We start from the raw sequence: 17,949 nt of genomic DNA on the forward strand, positions 1-17,949 counted from the left end.
AATAAATTTGTCAAAAAATTTCTTATTTGAATTTTTTAATTAAATCTGTCGTATGAAACACAAACACTCAATCTCATTACAAACTATTATGACTAAGATAAGAAATTGCTTAACTATACACTTTGTAAAATCATTAAAAAAAATTACTTCTATGGTGGGTCGAAAGTCTTTTGACACAAACAAATAAGAATTTAAGTAACTAATAAATAGTCAAATCCAGTCATGTCACATGGGTATTATAATAAAGTACAATAAGTCAAATCTTCATTGGAAAATCTTTGGATTGTAAAACTACTGGGCATGTCTTTGAAATAGACTCAATGTGCTTGTCCATGGTCAGTGGATATTTTTTACCATTTTTTCCCACAATTAAAAAAAATCCATCGAATTTAGATAATTCCTGGCTCTGACTCGTCTATTGAACTCAATCCATTAATGCTTGGTGGTACTTAAGTGATGGCTCTGACTTCACCACCCATAAAACTCTCATTTTGTTGCCTTACAAGTAATGTCTAACAACTTTTGAGCAATAATTACGGTTACTATCTTGCAGAAATATCAGTAATAGTGCCATGTTTCATGTCGTTAAGGATGACGTGTGGTTATGAAATACATTTTAGAGACGGAACTTGTCCCTTGTTGTTGTTTTTTTTTCTCCAGAAGGTTTAAGAGGACCGACACATTTAGCCGAAAAACATCCCTACTTTCGTCTCCATGTTTAACACAAAGAACCTATAATACCTTAATGATTGACTTATAATTTACCTTATAACTACCTATAACAACCTGTAATACCTCATATATATACTATATATTACCAATTTGTATCTTGGACTGTTTCTCTTGTATATATAGGAAGATCGGCATAATTCTCTCTCTCCCTTGACTTTCTGTAATTAAGCGATTTTTTTTTCCACTTTAAAGACAACCAAACAAGTGATACACTCCCTTTCAATCCGTATTCTGAATTAAATTCATCAGAATTTTTCACTTGGTGGACATTTTGAAGATATCTCTGTTTTCATTTGATTGTTCTATCTGTCCTATCTGTTGTCTTCTTTGGTCGTATTGAAAAACAATTAATTTCTACGGGTTCCCGAAATTATTAAACATGTTTTTAAAAATTACGAACTGTTTGAAGTACCAAAATTACTTGCCACTAGAGCTTGACGTCATCCCTTACTTTAAAATTAGAAGGGCCGGACTATACGATATACCTATAAGGGCCACCATCGGTCATTTTGACTGCTGCTTCTTTTTTATAACAATTTATTTAATCACTCGATTTTGTGAATAAAAATAACAAGTTTTGTTCCACAGGGTCAATTTATTAATTTCAAGAAATTTACCCTTTTTAAGCATACAGGGTGTCCATAAAGAACTATCCAACTGTATATATAAAAATATAAAGGACAGTTGTTGACAAGATTCACCATGAAAAAAAGAAAGATAAACATTGTACTAACATCACATCGTACAGTGTTACATTTATATGATGTATGTCTTTTTACATGTGTGTATCGCTGTCTTTTCTATTCAGGCAATTTAGTTGTTTGCGCACGCTATGTATAACATATAATATTATGTCCCCATAAATTTGCACTATTGAGGAGAACTGCTAATAACTACTAAAATTTCATTCTACAAATTAATTTATAAAGAGTACACAAATTTAAAAAAAAAAAAAAAAAACTTTTTTGTCTTTCTCTTTCATCAGTATTATCCACGAAAAATTAGTCTTTTTTCCGGAATCACTACATTACTCTTTCGGGTGGATACAGCAGAAAATCATAATCTTCATTGTCAGAGTTTGCTTCGTAAGTTTCCTCAGCCTCAGATTCATTGTCCGAAATACAATTTTAGTTCTGATATAATATTATTATCGTTCAAACATGTCCGTCTTCTAAATGCTTTTTCAAAGCAGCTTTCATGCCACATGATGAGTTATGGAAAATGTGACGAAAACAAAAACTGAACATGCACATGTGTACGATCATAAAAAAGAAAGTTTCCTCAACTCTGATCTATAGCTAAATAAGAAATGGTGTTCTGATTGTGAATGAATGAACTTCTGCTGCCCCCGCAAAAAGCCGTTTTAGCTAGCTAAGTAACATGATGCAACAGATATTATTTTTTTCTTATCTGTATATTACTAGTGGATACGTGTTATGTGTGCCATCAGCGAATGATAGGGAATATACCTAAAAGCAAAACCATACAATGCCGGCCACAACGAGAAAATATATAAAATTTACGTATAGTAGTCAAAATGACTGCTCTTTGCTGTTCTAGGTATAAACGTCGATAACTCCAGAACAAAACCTTCGAAATCTTCACATTTTTGTACACAAACAGAAGTATAGAAATAATGAAAAGTCACGAAAAATTGAGTGTATACGTCAAATACTATCGAAATTATATCGTTTTCAATATCAAAAACAGTCAGTGACTGCTCCTGCCATTCTAGTGTTAAGTCTTAATTGGTCTTCCCCGAATAAAATCCACCGAATTATTTTTATGTTTTACAGTTTTCATTATGTGTTCTGCATAATCCTACTATAAATTCATACTAAATATGAATGAATTAATTACTTCCATATTTGATTAAACTATATTTTTCAAAACACTTTTGATCCGTTCAAAAACAAAAATTAGACAATTAAAGCTTACTAACCCAAATAAACGGATTTCAGCTACAGGTGTCGATAAATATCTTCTTCTGTTTCACATATGTTAAGGACATGGCAGTGCATGAAAATGGATTGTCGCTACAAACATTATTGCATTTATCAAAAGACTTTTGAGAGATACTGTATTACCTTTTCATGGGGATATTCATTTTCACTAAATTCATATAAGAAATTAATAAAATATATTTCCTACTTTGATACTATATTTATTAAAGTTCACATCTATTAAAAAAAACATTAACAATTTACTCAACATTTCACAAAAAAAAATCGAATTAACAATGTATAATTTTTCATCGTAATTTATTCGCAAATTCCACGTATTCAATTCCACGTATCTACTTAGATATCCTGTCTACGATTGTTTTATTAGATGTTACCTGAAAAGGATTTTTGATACATCACTTTATTCACTACGATACACGTAAATGAATGAGTAAATGAGAACGTTAAAAGGATTTTCAATTAAACTAAGAAGTTACACTTAATATTGAGCGTTTTAATTAAACATTCCCTAATGACTTTCTAATGAAATCTATCTCATGAGAAATTAAAAGAACTTTTATTGGAATTCGAAATGCAATCTAGTGAAATTCATACCTTGGAAGACATTTGAAAGCCGAATCAACTCATTATACATGTTGATATCTGAGGAATTTCACATATTTTCTGTTGCACGGATGTGTTCTTCAAAAATGCATTGTTATGCGACTATTTCTCTATACCATATTATCCAAAAGAAAATAAATACATTATCTTGTATGTTCCGGATGAAAAATGAGAAAATGAGCCAACATATACCGTATTCCATGTGGATCCACGTACGAAAGACATGTATTTTCTTTGTGGTATATTAATATAACTTCTTTTTGAGAAATTGCCTCGTATACCAGATTCAAAATAAAGTCCTTTTACATCCCGTCAACTTTCACACCGTTGATCACGGAAACATAATTATAGTTTAAAAAAAGTTTCCGAATAATGCGGGGATCTCAGAGATTTATTTTTGGAAGGGCTGTACATATATCAAAATACAAATTTTAATCTTTATTTTGTCCCCCTTATATTGAAAAAAAAACTTTTATTCCTTTACTTAATATTATTTATTTATTTAATCTAGCATTTGTAATTACTCTCATTCAAATGCATTATTAGATTGATAAAAAAATATTTTTCTAGTTTTCCATATTGACACCACAAATACATTTTTTCTCCAATGACTTGAACACTTTGATAAACATTTAAAAAAAATTCGAACAATGAGTCGATCTCAAGCTTTTATTTTTCAAAATACAAATTTTAATCTTTATTTACCCTCCTTACTAATACCTTACATTAAGAAGCTTTTATTCCTTTGTTTACTGATTAAAAAAAATGTCTGTGTTTTTGAGTTGAACACTTGTTGAGATATTAAATTTTTAAAACCATTATTATTATTTTTCATACGTTCAGCATATATTTTTTTGTGACGGAGTACTTACTTCTTCAGCGGTACCAGCTATAAGATAAACATTATTGAATGAAGATCCTATATATTTGAGTTCTTAACAGATTTAAAACTATGAAATAAATTGTCGTTCAGTGTTTGAAGAAAAATATTTATTCATTCACGTGATGGTCGAACCCAATTATATGCATTTATAAATAAGATGTATAAGTACAGTACAAATATGATATCAAACCTTTCTTGCTTCTCAGATGCCCCCATAACCTGTTAATTGTTTCACTTTGCGATATATCGGTGGTTATTTAACACATTAAACCTTTTTCCTTTAATTAAACGCAGGACTAAGTTTCTAGATTTTAGTTGTATGGGTATAAGTCTGTACAGTTAGTCTCGAAACTTAAAGTTTTCGGATAACCCAAGATGCTGGAATTTTTCAGAATTCCTTTTCAAAACCTGTTTTTCACCAAGCAAGACCCACTTTCTCGCAAATGCGAGTAATTTCAGTTAGAAAGAGGTCTTGATCCCTAGACTGTGGTTTCTGGTTGATACCTAGGCACCTCTATAGTACAAAAAAATAATAATATCAGCCTTTCCCCCCCCCCCAAGTCCTGAGATGCTGTCAGCCTTTCTTAAACAGAGTCTATGGTTCCTAGCAGTTGAGTAATGAATTAAACCGTTGAATTATGGACAATAAATATATAGGTAGAAGTAGGACACTCCCCCCCCCCTCTCTTGGGAAGTCGTTTTCTATTACTTTCGGATAACCCAAGTTTTTGGTAATCCGAGTTGGTCTCGGTTCAGTTCATCTCGGATTATCGATTCAGTTCATTCTCGGATTATCTAAAAAAATAAATTATGTATTTAATATACGTATACAACCTCTTGTAAAATGAATAAGATATCTGATATCCCACACACACATTATATGAATACTTTTTCTAATTAAAAGTTTGATCATTTGATCATTTTTGTCGCATCATGGTCATTTTCAGTAAGCGAGTACTAATTCGACCGGGACCTAAAACTAATTAATTGAATCCTCTTAATTATTCTGACACCACTCCGACCCACGTAACGCCCGTTATGGTGAACGCATTTCACTGAAACTTATTATATACGTTATTTGAATCATGGGAACAAGATAACTACGATAAAATGCGCCACTTTTACACCTGGTGGTAAAAAATTTAACTATTTTATTAAATTTTTTTTCTTTTCCCCATGGTTCATAAGTCTTATGTACCAAGTTTCATCAGAATGGACGCTAGATACGTCTGAGTAGTGTCAGTTTATTTCTAACCACCTGGTATTTCAGTACATATACATCCCCTTCTTTTTTTTAAATTGAATTCTGGCCACTCAAGAATCGTAAAGATTTCTTTGAAAACTCGCCAATAAAACCAAATCCACCAACGGAAATGTTATATTTTTAGCTGTGGAACACTAATGAATATTTCATAATCTGTTGATAAGTAATTAATACTTATATTTAGTAGCGTAAGCATTGAGATAATTATAGTCACTTTCAGAATAAAAACTCCAAGGATTCTCCAAACTAACATTTGAAATTCCTCTCATTCAAATACATTCTTAGATTGAAAATAAAATTATTTCTCTAGTTCCCCACATTGACCACAAATACACTTTTCTCAGATGACTTGAATACTTTGATATACGTTTATAAGTTACAAACAGACCATGTTAGGTACACATGATTCGGTGTTTCTCTCTAAATCAAGCAGTCTGCATGAGTATACAAAAATGAAATTACTATGTATTTTGCATTTCTCGATCTAAATATTCACAATCGGTGTTTGACAATCTTGGTATTTTCAAAATCCTACGCGCGCAAGTGAATTTCTGATGATCCATTAAAATTTCTTGTTTTCCTTTTCAAATAAAAATTTGGAAATCGATCTTAGAGTTGCTATTTATATCTACAAGCATTGATGAAAAGGATAAACTACACAAACTTTGATATCTATCCCAGGGTCCTCAGGGAATGTGCTAATGAATTGTTGGGGCCAGTCGCACAGATATACAGGAGTAGTGTTGCTGAGGGTATCGTCCCAAGAGATTGGAAACTTGCTAACGTTGTTCCGATATTTAAGAAGGGTAGTAGAGAAGCGGTGTCAAATTATCGTCCAGTGAGTTTGACGAGCTCCCACTCGAAAATTTTGGAAATTATCATCAAAAGGCAGTTTGTGAAGTGGATAGACGAGAATAATGTATTGTCGGATAATCAGCATGGGTTCAGGAAGGGGAAGCCATGTGTAACTAACCTCCTTTGCTTCTATGATCACGTGACTAAGGCTTTGGATAAGAGCAAAAATGTCGACGTTGTTTACCTTGATTTCCAGAAGGCATTCGATCGGGTCCAACATGGCAAACTCTTGAAGCGTTTACACGAGATTGGAATTGGGGGCAATCTGCTGAATTGGATAGAATCGTGGTTAAGAGATAGGTCGCAACGAGTTATGGTGAACGGGGAATTCTCTGGTTGGACAGGCGTCACAAGTGGATTTCCTCAAGGAAGTGTCCTTGGCCCCATACTTTTTTCACTTTTTATCGATAAACTCGATCAGGGTATCGATGGGATTACTAGCAAATTCGCAGATGATGTGAAGCTAATGGGGGTAATCGGGAATGAAAGCGATAGGGAGTTGCTCCAGACCAACTTAAACAGGATTGCAGCATGGGCAAATGAATGGAGCATGACGTTTAGCGTTGATAAGTGCATGGTCGCTCATTTTGGTTCGAACAACCCACGGTTCTCTTACGAGTTGAATGGTGTCACTATCCCGGATGCAACTAGGGTCACCGATTTGGGAATTCTAATTGACGAGCGGCTTAGGTTTTCTGAACATTGTTCAGCGGTGGTCAAAAAAGCGAATAGAATGCTTGGTCTCATTTTCAAAAAAGTCTCTTCGCGTTCTCCTAAAGTCATTCTTCCGCTTTTTCGAGGCTTAGTTCGTCCTGGACTGGAGTATGCTGTAAGGTTTTGGAGACCATACCTACAGAGGGACATAGACTTGGTTGAAGGGGTGCAGAGAAGAGCTACGCGTGTCCTTATTGGCACACAGGCCTTGAGTTATGAAGAGATACTTCATTTTTTGAATATGTTTACATTGGACGAACGCAGATGTCGAGGAGATATGATCGAAGTGTTCAAAATTTTCAATGGGATGGATAGGATGGACCATGAACTTTTAGTACACCGCCAATCGACTGCTTTTACAAGGGGACACCAGTATCGATTGGTGAGGGACAATGCAAGGTTATGGTGTCGCAGGGAATTTTTCTCTAATAGGGTTGTTAATAAATGGAATAGCTTACCCCCGGAGGTAGTAAATTGTAACACAATTGACACGTTCAAAAAGAAATACGATAAACATGTTGGGGTAAATCGAGAAGCTCTCCATTCTTAGAATAAGACAACCATAAGTATTCTTTATGGGCGTTGTATAATATTTTATCATGTGTATATATTGTTTATAATTTATGTTAATTGCATTTTTAATTGGGTTGCTGTATTTTTGAAATATATGACATCCATATTTTTATGGGCATCTTTTTATCAGCCACCTCGTTGGGCATTTTGCCTGTTGTGGCGTTGTATTTGTATTTGTATTTCCGGAGTGTTTTTAATGGGTAGCAGTGGTGTGCTGTACATCAGATATTCGAAATGGATTCATTCCCTTCCGCTATTTTGTAATTTGTTGACAAAAGTGAAGTTTTCCGTATCTGTATCCTTTTTTCTGTATTTCATTTTGCTATGTTGCTCAAAGCAATGATATGATTTAATAAATTTTGAACAGGGTGAAAAAACTTAGTCTGTTTGAGATTAAATAACTCATAAACCGTTAGAGTTATAGAAACATAGTTTAATTAGAAAAAATATTCAAATTACGTGCTTATTTTTTAAATGTGTCATTTATTTTACTAGGGAGCCGCATATGTAACTAGATACAAAATTAAATTTTTATTCGTTCCCCATGTTCTCCAATTTTCAATTGAAAAGTTTTTGCGCTGTCTCTGAGGCCCAACAAAAAAATCCAAGTTCATAAGTGCTACATTAGTTATGATATTTGAATTCATAAATCGCTGAAAATGAAAGAAAAACAACATGCATCAAGAAACAAGCTAACTATATCTATGCTGTTCATGCTCTTCATGTTTTTCTTGCCGTCATTTTCAGTGTTTCTTTTAATCCAAATATATCAGCTATTATAAACATGGAATTTTTTCTTTTTCTTGGGCTCATACGTAGTGCAACAACGTTTCAATTGAAAATTAGAGAACGGGGGAGCGTATAAAAATTGAATTTTTTATCTGTACATATGCGGCCCCTAATAAAATAAATGGCATCTAAAATTAGCAGAATATTTGTACCCTTTCTATAATTATAAGTACGTTTTTATTACCAAACATTCAAGAGTTATTTGAGCTGAAACGGTCTTTATTTTCCACCCTGTGCTTATTTTAACCCATCCATTCTGCTCAAAATAATTTTGCAAACGGACGCGGTAGCCCAGGTCGATAAGATACTCACCTGAAGTACCAAAGGATATTCAGAGGTTTCATGAGTTTGATACCCAGCTCGTCCTTGTCAGAAACTTTCCTAACACAGGGGTACAACAGGTAAGCGACATCACCACAGAAAAAGGTTGTTACCGCTTTATTACGGTTGTTGTGGAGTCCCACATAGAGGGGTTAGCGCAGCAACCTCTCCGTATAAAAGAAGGCTGCCGTTCGGAATGGGCAATAATTTGTAGGTCCCGGTCTAATTAGCCCACGTGTGCAGGAAATGACCGTGATGCGACAAAAATGATCAAATTCTGCATACATCTGTTATTTTTCTGAATGTAGTTTGAGTTGAATCAAGCATACTTCGATCCTATAATTATAACTTTTCAACATAATTATTTTCAGAACCCAAGTCTCACTTAAGCCCGCAGGTTATGGGCTCCGTTCTTTAGTGGGGCCTCTGGATCCCTCTCAATCACTTACACAATGTGATTTCATCTTGGGCGCAAGAAGTTCCGTAACTTGAACTAAATTTTCAAAAATTTATTTAAATGTATGAAAATAAAGACAGTAACCATTAGATTGTTACCAAAATTATTGTTACACTAGCTATAATACCCGGCGCTGCCCGGGTTTTCTTCAATGAGGCTTTGTGTGGATCACATGATAGCTCCTTCTTTCTTTGAGGGACATACAAACCGTGTCTAAGTTAACCAATATGGCGACTTCCTGCGCGATTCATGAAAGAAACAAATCTATATTTAAGGAAACGTAGAAATAAATATATTTTTTCCTTTTTTTTAAGGCGCACTAGGTATTTCGATTCCCCCCCCCCTGAACTTCAAGTTATCTATCTGCGTTTTTCTGCTTCAAAAAATGCTTAATTAAAGCTGTGGAATTTCTTCGATGTACTTCACGGGCTCATAATTAATTTTAAAATATCCTAAACTATACGAATTTATGCAGTTGAATATTAAAAGACAATACGGAGGCATTAATTTTCATGCACGAGAAGATATAAATAAACAGTTGAAATCAATGTTATTGCATGGATATCCAACTCAAATGTAGGTCCGGCTAATTACTTCATATTTAATTTTCTGGGCTTCGTATCTCTAAGCGAACTCAATATTTCAAAAATCGAAAATTAAATACAATTTTTAAAATTATTGATGTGGCGGAAAACCCCACTAAATTTCCGCATTTCTACAGTAAAATCGGCAGTTTTAACACTGATTTCTATGGGGATCATCCTTTGCCTGACCCTCAAAGTGATGGTGATGATGGTTCTGACGTCTATTCAAAAAGCCTCATTAATAAGAGGATTGAAAAAGTGGCAAACCATTGTAAAGGCATATGTACGTCGGAAACGCATTGCTAGGGAACCACGGTAACCAAAGTAAACGTTCCGAAAGTGATTGTTGAGGCCCAAAACCATTGTTGCCCGACAGTTTTTTGCCCATTTCGGGCATTTGCCTTGCTCTGAAGAACTTTTAAAAAGTAGAAATTACTCTCGAATCAGTAAATCAATAAATTAATTAATCAAAATTGTTAAGTAGTCATTTTCTATTGGTAAATTAAACATGGTCATTAAAAATAAATTATTTTTTCATGTAGACTAATTAAAAATTGCATTAATTAGTTAAATGAATGTATTCAATATAAAATAAAAGCAAATCCATCAGTTATATTCTCCTGAAATGCTAATAAAATTAACGTTTAATATATTCAAATAATGTTTTTTGTGGTTTTACGAATAAAAAATTTAAAAACTGCAAAACTTTTTATTCATTTGTGAGAACAAAAACAGATGATTCGACAAATCTTTTCCTGTCGTCAAGTCGTAGAATTCGAGAAAATTTTTATAAATATTTTAACCTTTAAACTTTTTCTTCACAATGAACACAAATACTTCATGGAAATCACGCTATGAAATTTTTCTCTTCGTTCGTAAAAATATGAATAATTTTTAAATATTAAAGGTTAAGCATCGTATGAAGATTTTAAAAAATAACTTTCCTTAAAAAATAATTTCCTTAAATATTTTAGAAGCTAGATGTTTTTTTTTACTTTCATTGATTTTTATCACAAACAAAATACTCTAAGAAGCTATATGCTTTTCTAATTTAATATTGTCTGGTCTCGATTATTTGAAAGAAACGTTTTTCTCGTAAATACACTTATTGTTCTCTGACGAATACAAATTTGAATATTTGAATATAAACGTATTTGAAAAATATAGCATTCTTTCTACAGAAGTAATATTAAAAATTCAAACGTTTTCTAATTCATAATTTTCATTATAAAAAAACTGAAATCGAAATTTTAAGGAATAACATATCATTAAAATTCTTTAAATTCATAAGTTCCACATTCTATAAATTCATATTAAAAACACCATTATACATTTATGATATTGCAGAAGTGTATAGTACTTTCTTTGATATGCACCCAGTGGCCAAAAAATTAGGAATACCCTGCTACTTACCACTAATATCGTGTGGGACCTCCTCTGCCTTTGAGGACAGCAGATATTCTTCTAGGCATGGACTCTACAAGGTTCTGAAATCGTTGAGGAGGAATATTAGCCCATGCTAACGAAATGGCAGCTCTTAATTCCCTCAGATTAGAAAAGGTGGTGTTTCGAAGCTTTTAACAGACCTTTAAACCTCGACCCACAAATGCTCAATTGGGTTGAGATCGGGTGACTGAGGGGGCCATTGAAGCAATTACAACTCTGAATCATGTTCCTTAAACCAATCTGAGATAATTCCAACTCCGTGGGAGGGTGCATTGTCCTGCTGGACATAGCCATCATCATCAGGAAACATTATGGTCATAAACGGGCTCACGTGGTCACAACGATGTGGGGGTAAGCGCTGGCATTGACGTATGTTTCCAATGGAAATAACGAACCAAGAGTATACCGGGAAAATGCTTTCCAGACCGTGATTCTGCCGCCACCCACTTAAACAGTTGTCATGTGGCATGCCCGATCTATGGCTTCGTGCTGCTCGCGCCACACACGGATTCTGTCATCAACGTCATGGAAAGAAATCTTGTTTCGCCTGATCAGGCAAACTTCTTCCATTTATCAAGTGTGTGCAATTTCGGCGTTCTCCAGCCCACAAAAGTCGTTTTCTTCTGTTGTGCAGTGAAATCAAAGGGACTCTTGTCGGTCACCGGTAATTAAAACCAATTTCTACTAAGATCCCACTTGTAGAACGTGAGGGTAATTATGCTTTGCGATTATCCTGAGTTGTATTGCGCTGCAATTTGTTGCGTTGTAACTCTTCTGTTGCTGCCCACAATGCGTGTCAGTTGCCTGGCACCTCTAAGTTCACAAGCGATTTCCGCCCACTATTCCGCTTTCCGCTCGAAGCTTTCTGGCTTAGCTGCCATTCTTTGCAGACTCAAGACACTGTTGTACGAGAAAAGCCAAGAAAGTTAGCGGCTTCGAAGATACTGGAATCACCCCTTCTGTTGCCCACAATCATGCCGCGTTCAAAGTCACTCAAAACTCTTGTTCTCCCTGTGAGCAGACAAATTGCAACGTTACCTGGTGCTTCTGACCGAAGAAAGCTTTTTATCTGCAAATCCGGTTTATTACGTCAGCTCACGTGCTGCACGAACGATTCAAAATTTGAGTGAGGGGTATTCCTAATTTTTTGGCTATTGAGTATCACATTTATATGCTTATTTAGCTCGTGATTTTAAAAAGGGTAGTTCACAAGAGGCTATTAAGAGGTCTAGAATGATTTTCACAACTCGATAAAAATTAAAACAAATATTCAAATATGAAATAAAATCAAAAATTCGTGTAGATTATACACAATGCATACGTACATATGCAAAAAACGCATATACAATACATTTATATGAGGAAAAACGGTTATTCAAAACTTCCACCAACTAAATTTCCTGAGGAATAGAGGTGAGGAAATATTTTATTGTTCATCAGTGCGAGACATAGCAAACAAATGTTGACACATCACGGATGTTGTACCTTTAATGAAATCATCAAGCATCAAAGTAACTGACAGAACTAAAGATTTAAAAATATTTAAATTTCCTTTCCACGAGTATAATCTATATATATATATGTGTGAAATTTATTTTGTGTGCGTGCGCGCGCGCGCGCAGGGTGTCCTGTAAGTGCTAATTTGGTCTTATATCGTTTATGGTAGAGGTACGATTCTAATTTGAAATAAATGTTCAAAATATGGTCAGAAGTTACCCTGTAACAGTTTTGAGAGTGAAAATACAGTGCGTCACAAACTCTCACGGTTTAGTAGAACAAAAAAAAAAGATATCACCGAAGTATTAAAAATGAATTTAGTGAAATTCTACGGTAATAACTAAAAATCTTTGAAAAAAAGTTTGAAAAATGATTTTCTAAGTAATAAAAGTCTCCCCTATTATATATGAAACGGTAAATGTCATAGATCGGTAATTTTACATAACCACCGTCCGCCTTGATGAGTTTGGTAAATTTCACAACATTCATCACTTTTACCGGTTATTATGCATCATTCCTAAATTAAGTTGGTAATTTTGATAAATATAGAAAAATCATATGGAAATATCCTTTAATTTAATCACTTATTTCTGTGAAACATGAGCTAACAAAACCAGCATTACGTTGATCATCCTAGACTGAAGTTTAAGCACAGTTCGGGTAAATTTGAGTAATTTCATTGGCGATTCATCATATTTGCCGATAATGCACAGAGATTATACATAATCACCAGTTCATGTAATATTTGCTAGTGAACCGTTGATCCTAGAAGCATAGTTCCATTTAGAAAAAGTATCTAAATAACAGGTAGTACTCAGATATGTCATTCGTGTTGCAAGGGATTGTATAGTTATTAAAATAAAAATGTTAACTTTTTATACGGACACTCTGCGCTCAAGAACCCAATTATAAAGTTGTTGCCCTGTCTGTCTTGATGCCAAAAAAAAAATCCGCGTTTCTAAATGCAATATTCACTGAAATATTCGAATTCGAAAAACGAAGGAAACTTGGAAAAAACAGCATGAAATACGGGAAAACCGTTTCACCAGCATTTAATACTGTTTTCCTAACTTTCCTCGGCTTTTCGAATTCGAATATCTCGGTGAATGTTGCACTTGGGAACGTGGAATGTTTTTTGTTGGCATCAGGAGAGACAGTGCAAAAACTTTCTAATTGGTTTTTGGGCACCCGGGGACTTTATAAAAAGTTATTTGTTATTTTAACAACTTTAAAACCCCTTGCAACATGAGTGGCATATCTGAGTACTACACGTTATTTAGATACTTTTTCTAATTGAAAGTATGCCTCTAAGATCAAAGGTTCACCAGCAAAATGTCATACGTCCTTTTACCATTGCACCCTGTATATGAAACTACTGTACATGAAAAAATCAAAAATATTACATCCTTAATTGAACTATTAATAAAATTATGTATACCGTTAATAAAAATTTATTTTGCTTTGATTTTACTCTTGGTATAGAATGCCTCAAAAATGACACTTGTAGCAGGCAGAGAGCCGATATTCACTTAATTTACACTATAATCACGTAAACAATAGCCTTATAAAACGGGGAAAAAAATTTCTTTCTCCCAAAAGATGATGTAAATACATTTAATTTATTTAAAATCGAGAGAAATAAGAAAACATTTTATTGACGCCAGTCGTAGAAGTTTTCTAAATTGAATTAGTTTCAATCAGATACACGATTTCCAACAGAGCTGCATTTCGTAATTTCAAGTGAAGGATTTCTTCAAGTGAAAAATTTTTTTTACCTCTTATTTTAAATATTTCTTGGATTTCCCCCCCCCCCATGTCTTATGTACATAACTTTAGTTCAAAATTGCGTATGAGAGCTATTTTTCTTCGTCAAATTCCTATACAAAGCAAAGCAGCTATTCAGCATTATATTTCCATTTCAAAATACATTATTTGTTTCCTATTGAATCAATATTTTATTTTTATAAAAAATCGAATATCCTTTAATCTGATATGAAGCTCACTAAATGTTCGTGTACAACAACATTTTTGTATGGAAACGGGAAAATAATCTTTAAAAAAAAGTTTAAAGGTTTGTAAGGTTAATGCTCTCTAAAACATGAACATGAACCGTGTTTGAGTATAAACACGCACACAAATGCATCATCGCATAAAATAATTCACATTCAAATTGTTCTAAAAACATATAGATAATTTATAGAATATCTTGAGGTTTTTGTTGAATTTTTTATTCGTGTTATTTTGTTTAATGAAGTGACCAATATTCATTTATATCGTTCCATAGATAAGTTTCTATTATGGTACCATCGGTACATACATCAATAACTAATTTGTTCTCTCGATCTTTTCTGTAAATCACCATCAATCGAAACACGTGTTAATGATCCAAAGATTCTGACGCAGTTTAAGTTGGAAGAATTGGTACATTTTTTCAATCATTAAACAATATTTTAACTTACTTTTATAATAGACTAAACAGAATAAAACCAAGTCCAAAATGCAAATAGTTTCGTTACTTACCTGTCAAACTCTACATTATCAGGCTTGACTGATAAAAAAAACTTACTTCTCGTGATGAATAGGTGACAGTATTTTGCCGTTTGCAGCCCTAATGAGTCATCAAGTCAAGAATTAATAATATAAATTATTCAATTCAATTGTGTATCATACAAATACGAAAAGAACTCACCATCTCTTTTTCTTCGGAATAATAAGCCTCCGAATCTTGTCCATAGCAATTCTTTCTTGTTTTGATCACTTTGCCGCTCCTTGTCACTGATTTGAGACGAGTCGAGAGAGTGTTTCGTATTCACCAACACAATCACGGTGGCCCAAAGTACAAAGTTCGCTATCCACATCACAGCATTCGCTTATAAAGAAAAATCGTTAGCAGCTGTTTTCCTCAAACCCGCCACTCAAATCCGAGTTGGTTTCGATTTTGAACGAGGTTTTCTTATCGGACGGCGTGCACCTAAAAACAAGCCCGAGTGAGCGTCTAAGACGAAGGCTGGCGGCCGAATGTGCTCTCCAGAGCAGGAAGTTGCTTTCTTATAGCCACTGCTGCTGCTGCTAGCCCTCTATGCTTTCTCCACATTTACCCCTTTGGCTCCTGCACAACCGCTCTGTCCGCTCCATCCACACTATCCTTTATTTTTATTTATTTATTTTTTTTTTGTCTTTCAAGTAAACCATAAATCCCTGTCAGGCGCCCTCTGGTGAATCAAAAAATGAAACTCGCGAGCCTTTATTTTCTGCTTCTATACTGACATGTGATGAGTGATCAGCGTTTTCCTGCGACTAATGAACATGGAAATGAAAAGTTTTTTCTCCTTCTATCTTTGAAGACAAAACACCAACCGGAAGAGTTTTTTTTACCGTTCATTATAATAAGACTTTTCCTTAGAATTCATGTAAAACTTGAAGAACTATGTGCAATCAACGATAGGGACTGACTGATATTCGAAATTTGTTTTTTTAATTGGTCAGAACAAAAAAAACACGTAAAGACTAGTCTTTTGAATGTCATACGCTACGCTAAATATGATAAATGCTGTTATTACACATAACAACTGGTTATTATGCATACTTACCAAGCATTTTGGTAAGTTTGATAAATTTCCTTGAATTTATCACTTTCACTTTCGGCGATTATGCATAATACCCAAGCGTCGAGTCGTTGGTAAACATGATAAATCATACTATATGATATACTATACATGATAATTCATACATGTATTATACCATTATATAGTTGAAATGTATTGTATCGTTATGTCCCCCAATAAAATTTGTTGTCATTATAATTATCGAGGTACGATAGTAAAATTTGTTATCATTATATCGGGGTCCGACTATATATTCATCACACATGCCAGACTCATTTGGAATTATTTTCATAATTATCAAATTCACCAATTATACTAGGGTATTATACGTAATCACAGATGAAGGCAATAAATTTCAAGTATTTATCAAATTTACCAACGACGCTTGGTTATTATGCATAATCGCCGGTAAAAGTCATAAATACTTTAGTATTTATTCAATTTACCAACGACGCTTGGGTGTTATGCATATCCACCGGTAAAAGTGATAAATTTATCAAACTTACCAAGACGTTTGTTAAGTATGCATAATGACTGGTTATTATGTATAATAACCGATTTATCACATTTACCGCAAAATATACATTAACAAAAAACTGACAAACAAGACAATGACACAGGCACTCCCCAAGTGACTAAACATCCTTCCGGTGGGTCAATATTAATTAATAAAATAAGTTATCTTGGTCAAACAACAGCACTGTTATTGTAATGGTACAAAAGTACGTAAAATGGTTTAAAGTACTTGTTTTTTTAATTTTTGTATTTCTTAACAAAGAAAGCATACATACAGATGAACATGCACATATACAGGGTGTCCTGAAAGTCCTAATTCGGCCTTTATTTTATCAATCGTTCATCGTAGAGGAATGGGTCTAATTTAAAAAAAAAGCTCAAAATGTGTGTTTAGAAATCACTCTGTCAAAGTTTCGAGAATGAAAATATAGTGTGTCATAAAATAAGAAATTTAAATTTTTATACGGTCACCCTGTCCCCCTCCCCTAACTTCCAATTAAAAAGTTGTTTCCCTGTCTTTCACAAGGCCAACAAAAAAAATTCAAGTTTCCAAGTGCAATATTTGCTGAGATATTTGAATTCAAAAGCGGAGAAACGCCCCCGTTCGTGTACGTCTCTGATCCCACCAATATGGGTTAGGAGGTATGGGCAGAGCTGATGAAAATTTGCTGACAAGGGGGGAAGGGGGTCAAAAATGGCTAAAAATAATACCTGGACGGCTCCTTTCCTCTTTTTCTCTGTTTTTTGGAATTCAAATATCTCGGTGAATATTGCTCTCAGAAAAGTGGATTTTTTTTATTTGGCATCAGGAAAGACAGGACAACAACTTTTTATTTTGAAGTTAGAGAACGGGGGGACCGTATAAAAATTTAGATTTTTTTTATTTTGCGAAACACTGTATTTTCACTGAGTGATTTCTGAACGAAAATGATCAACACATTTTTTGAATACTTTTTTTTCAAAATTAAAACCATACCTCTAAGACGAACGGCTGATGAGATAAAGGCAGAATTAGGACTTACAGTGAGAACACCCTAGATGTTTAAATACAAACATATCATTACTCTCTTGACATGAAGAGAATTTACGTACATTCATATTTTCACATATATTTTTCATTTGATAGGAGCCGTTCAAGTATCATGT

General features: G+C 33.9%; 1 protein-coding gene across 1 annotated transcript in view; it reads right to left on the reverse strand.

Annotated features, from left to right (window-relative positions):
• Positions 1–15,683, reverse strand: part of LOC149079995 (uncharacterized) — a 99,815-nt gene extending 84,132 nt beyond the window's left edge. The window contains exon 1 of the mRNA XM_089238583.1: positions 15,372–15,683. Within this exon, the coding sequence (XP_089094709.1) occupies positions 15,372–15,540 (169 nt within the window). The 5' untranslated portion in view covers positions 15,541–15,683. The remainder of the gene's footprint in view (positions 1–15,371) is intronic.
• Between the last annotated feature and the right edge of the window lie 2,266 nt (positions 15,684–17,949).

The sequence above is a fragment of the Pholcus phalangioides genome, unplaced genomic scaffold (assembly GCF_987345545.1).
Source record: "Pholcus phalangioides strain wild (caught in Gottingen) unplaced genomic scaffold, Ppha-v1.0 ptg000011l_1, whole genome shotgun sequence".
Taxonomy (NCBI): Eukaryota; Metazoa; Arthropoda; class Arachnida; order Araneae; family Pholcidae; genus Pholcus; species Pholcus phalangioides.